The 5050-nt window shown below is 59.5% G+C and overlaps 1 protein-coding gene across 1 annotated transcript in view; it reads left to right on the forward strand.

Annotated features, from left to right (window-relative positions):
- The window catches only part of TRIOBP (TRIO and F-actin binding protein), a 57087-nt gene that overhangs the window by 32382 nt on the left and 19655 nt on the right, over positions 1-5050 (forward strand). The window contains exon 14 of the mRNA XM_010845221.1: positions 4987-5044. Coding sequence (XP_010843523.1) covers positions 4987-5044 — 58 coding nt within the window. The remainder of the gene's footprint in view (positions 1-4986; positions 5045-5050) is intronic.

Below are 5050 nucleotides of genomic sequence, written 5' to 3' on the forward strand. Positions count from 1 at the left end.
GGGAGGGGCGGGGGGGAGCGGCGGCTGGCGGCCGAGAGGGGCGGCGGCGGCGGCGGGATTCCCGCTCCGCTGAGCCCAGCCCGAGAGTCCTTTCCACCTTCCTGCCTCCTGCTCTTGCCGCCCCTGGGTGCCGACATGACGGTGAGTGCCCCCCCCGCCAGGGGTGCAGCCCTTCTGCACCCCCAGGCCGGGAGGAGAGCGACAGCCGGAGCCAGAGCCGCGCCGCTCCCCTCTGGGCAACCCCCTCCGGCCGCACGGGCCGGCTGTCCTGCCTCACCTGCCCCCGGCCTCACTTTTCCGAGCCAGGAGCCCGGTCAACCCCTACCCCGAGAAGATGGGAACTCTAGCTCTCAGGCACCACCCCCTAACTTTTGCAGGTCCAATCATGGACAGATTCGGGGTGGCCCTTTCCCCTTCTCTTCTCCAGCTCCCTTTAGTGAAAACCTGGTCTGATTCCCCCAAGTTGCGCCAGATTCTTAAGGGTCTCCCAGGGTTCTGGGTCGCGGGAGGAGCGGAGATGGGCCTAGCCCGGGTCTGGGTCTCGCCAGGGGCTGGAGAGAGGCGCTCCCTTGGTTGGAATGGGTCTCGCTGGTGCGGGTCTGGGAAGTCTGTCCGCCCGTGTGGGCGCTGGGCGCAGGTTGGCTGGGTGAAAAGAGGCCTCTGGAGCCCATCCTGGGACTTCTGAAGTAGCAGGATACCGTGCTTTCCCGGACTTGCCACTTCGCAGTGGCTCTGGGACCTTGGGTGGGGCAGGCCAGCGATTGGGAGTGAGGAACACGGTGGCAGGGATTTGTCTTTCTCTTGGGGATAAGCCATACCCAACCTGTATCAGTACTTGTACCTTAATTATCATATTGCGTCTCATAGCTGAGTTCACCGATAGCCCCGTTCCACAGTGTAATAAACTGAGGCTCGGAGAGGGGCGTCGGTGAGTTGCCAGAGGTTACCCTGAGTGTAAGGGAAGGAGTAGCCCTTTTCCAGGTCACTCTGGCCCCTTCACCGTGATGTTCTGGAAGGGAGGGGCAGGAGTGCTTTTGGTTTCTGGCAGGCGCCTTAGGGAGGCTCTGACAGCCTGGTGAGGAGAGTTGGGGGCAGTTGAGCAGCGTGGGTGTGCGCAGGGCCCCTGCCTCCTAAGTGCGATGACCTGCTCACTGCCTGGACTTCCTCAGCCTCTGCACATCCTGCCACCTCTCTGCCGGCCCTTCCTGTTGTCAGCAGCCTCCCCTCCCCTGTCAGGGAGTAGAGAGGGATGTGGGGGGAGGAGCTGAGTCAGTGTCTTCCACCCCACCCCCCCATCCCCGCCTTAGGCTAGTGGAGAGTGGTTGCATTGCCTATGGGGTGCCTGCCAGGCCCTGAAACTGGGTGCTGTCACATTACCAGCTTGGATCCCTGCAGGTTGATGGTAACTCCCGGTCTAACCCATGAGGACACTGATGAGTTCACTCTGTAGGTAGTGAACTTATGTGCCCTGGGTGACATGGCCCGGCCCTGGCTGAGCCAGAATTTGTAACTTGGTCTGTCCTAGTTTTGCCTCAGGATCGGATAAATGTACATAGTTGCCTTTCCTGGGGAAGCACATGCTGAACTCAGGTAAGGCTGCCAGAAGCAGCATGCGGGGGCCCATCCCTGCTGGTGGGAAGAGGCTTCCCGAGGGAAATGACTTCCTGGGACTATAGGACTTTGTCAAATGGAGAGGAATTGGTGGGGGGTGTACAGTGTGGACCAAGGCTGGTGGCCGTATTTGGGGAATGAAATGGTGAAAACATAGAAAAAGGACTTGGGAAGGAGGGTCTCAGAGGCCAGGAAGAGCAGCTTGGGCTTGTTCAGGGGCACTGGAGAGTTATGAAAGGTTATGGAGCAGAGAGGAGGCTCGTAATGACCTTTGACAGTGTTTACCGGATTCATCTTGGCTGCTCTCAGACCTGAGCCCACTCCAGGCTAGTATCCTGCCCATTGCTTCTTCACATCCTCTTCCTCTCTCCTGGCCCCATCTCCCTGACTTCAACCTCAGAAATCTGAACGAGCAAGTGGCAAAGGTGCTATGAACGTGTCAATGCTTAGAGGCTTCAGGAAGCTGGGCCTGGAGTCAGGCTCTGCTCCACCTTCTTTTGCCTTAGCTGGGTGCAGCCTTGCCCCGGAGCTTCATCCTCAGCCGCTGCCTGGCATCAAATTATACACCTGCTCACTTGTTTATTGTCTCTCTCCAGAGTTCCACCAGGCAGGGGCTGCATCTCTTGTTCACCGCTGATTTCCTGGTGTAGAACAGGGCCTGGTTCAAAAAAATAAGAGAGAGATGAAAAGAAAGAAGGGAAGAAAGAAATTTGTATGAATGTCCCGAGTCCTAAGATCTTGTCGGGGGGTGAACAGCGCGTGTCCCTGATGGAGTTGCTTCTGGTCTAGCCTTGAGGGATAAGTGAGTGGCTTCAGGATGATCACAGATGCCACAGAGGCCCTGGGAAGTCATCTGGTGTGGTGTGTACTGGGAAAGGTGCCTCAGAGGTGGCAGTGAAGCCAGGTCTTAAGGCATGAGAAGGGGTCTGCCTGGGTGAAGGAGGTGGAGGAGGCCTTGTGTTTCAAGCAGAGGACATAGGTGTGTGTGGAGGGCCCCAGTCCTGGTGTGTGGGGGATCAGAGAGGAAGTGTGATGACGTAAACCATGGGGCCCCCTAAGCAGGGGTGAGGCCAGGCTGAGGCTTTCGTGCTGTCCTGAGGCAGCCGGACCTTGTTCTGAAGCCGTCCCTGAGGCTTTGAGGCAGGCCTGTGACACTAGGCCTTTGGGAGCGGGTCCCCTGCCAGAGCGCGCACACAGGGGGCGGCGTCCATGGTCCAGGCTGGCTTGAGGCACAGTTGACCTGTGGTCAAAGGAGGGAGGGCTGCTGTGAGGTGCTATCAGTGCTCCGGAAGGGAAAAAAGGGGGAAAGGGAGCTTCCTGCAGGTGGAGGGAGGGTATCTGGGGCTGAGGAGCCATGTGTGAAGTTACAGGGGGCAGAGAGTTAGGTTCTCTGACCTTTTGACCCTTGGGGGCTTCCCAGGTAACTGCAGGACCTCGCCCGCCAGAAGGTTTAAAAACTCACACTGGTGGCCTTCTCTCCCCAAGGTCACCATCCCATCTCATGCCTGATAGTGTGTGGGTACCAGTGTTTCTGTGTGTAGTTTCTCTCATGGAACTTGGGGGAGGGCAGGACCCCCCCCATCATTTGCCACATCAAACATCTGGGCTCAGGGAGGGGATGTGACTTAGGAAGGTCACTCTGCTTCCCAGGCAGCCCTCGGGGTCCCAACCTGTCATTCCTGCCCTTCCTCAGCCTCTGGAAGCCCATGACTCTCCCAGCCCCAGCTTGGCTGTCTTGATTGGCTGGGTGGTCAGCTGGTCCTTCCTGGGGAGCTCTCCCCAGGTCTGCACAGTGATGCCAGCTCTGTGGTCCATCCTAAAAAGCCTGGCTCCTCAGCTGCCAGGAGGTGGGGTGGGAACAGCCCCCAAAGCACAGGAATTTAGATCAGGGAGGTAGAGGAGGGTGGATATTTAATCAGCAGGTTTCCCCTGGGGTCACAGCATGCCAGGCCCTGAGGCCACGGGAGGCCCCTGTCTGCACATGGATCCAGATGACTTGGTGGCCCTGAGCATGGCTATTGGTCTTCAGTCTGAGCTTGGAACCGCCCTGGGCAGCTTCTGGCCCACGTGGGGAACAGGGCGGGGAAGAAGAGAAAGCAGACAGGGCGTACACAGCCTGGGGTTTCCCAGGTCTGAGCAGAGCCCGTGTCCCTTCCATCAGACAGGTCTGCAGGGAAGGGCATGATGCAGGGGTTGGGCCGCCAGCCTGCCGAGATCCAGGGGCCTTGGTCCCAAGGCCATGGCTGAGGATGGCTCAGGAGGTCCAGGCTGCTGGCCCAAGCCCCTCTCAGGCCTCTTCCTCCACCGGAGGAAGAGGAAAATGGGGCTTCCTCAGAGGAAAGCGGGTCAGGGCAGGTGGCCAGGTCACGTGGCTCCAGTTTCCAGGTTTCCAACCGTTGTCACCATCCACCCCACTGAGCCATGCCACCCGCTCCCTCCACGCAACCAGACACCTTGGCCCGGTGGAGCTGTGATGCAGGTGCTGATAGGTGGGCTCAGAGCCATGGCAACAGGTGGCAGCCTCCTCCCTGCCGGCCAGCTTGGCCCACCAGCGAGCAGGAGCTGAGACAGCAGGGGGACTGGGACTTAGACAAGAGAGAGAGGTCTCCCCAGCAGGCCAGGAGGGTCTGAGGATTGGCCTGGCCAGAGAAAATGCGCAGATGAGCAGTTTTGTCCTCTAGGGGCTAGGCCGGGGGGACCTAGCTTCAGGTCCCTATGGAACATGCTACAGCTGGGAGCCCCCAGACCCCGGGGCCGTGCCCCACTGGGCAGCACTCGGCAGGTAGGACTTGCCAGAACTGAGGTACCCTCTCCCTGGCCCTTCCAAGAGCTGGGGGCGCCCAGGGGGTCTCAGACCACACCCTGGGCCTGGCTCCATCTTTCAGGGTCTCCAGGAGACGAGGAAGGGCAGGGCTGGTTGGACCACTGGAGGGTTATTGGGTTGGGGGTGGGTAAGATCATTAGGGCATTATCTGCCTGGGCCTCAGTGAGAGGAACTGGACAGTTCACTCAGCCCTGCTGATCTGGCCTGTCCTCTGACCTCTGTAAGGGTTCCTTGTTCCAGGCAGAGTTCTCTCCCCTCTCTCTCTCCCTCTCCTCCACACTCAGGTGAGGAAGCAGGCTGGCTGGGGCAGGAGCTTGGAGGTCTGTGGTGGACGGCCAGTCACCCAGCCCACCTCTCAGAGGTTGCCAGATGTTCAGGACGGGGACCAAGGCTGCTTCAGTGGCTGGGAGCCTGCCTGGATTTGGGGGGTTATCTGGGTCCTCAACCCTCCTTCCTGGCTTCCCAGGACTCTTATAGGACTTAGAGCAGGTAGGATGAGCCCCTTTGGTTCTCGCTGGGCCTGACTCACCTGCCACCCCCTCTCCCCATAGCCCGATCTGCTAAACTTCAAGAAGGGATGGATGTCTATCTTGGATGAGCCTGGAGAGGTAGGAG

Source organism: Bison bison, unplaced genomic scaffold, assembly GCF_000754665.1.
Source record: "Bison bison bison isolate TAMUID 2011002044 unplaced genomic scaffold, Bison_UMD1.0 scf7180017864213, whole genome shotgun sequence".
Taxonomy (NCBI): Eukaryota; Metazoa; Chordata; class Mammalia; order Artiodactyla; family Bovidae; genus Bison; species Bison bison.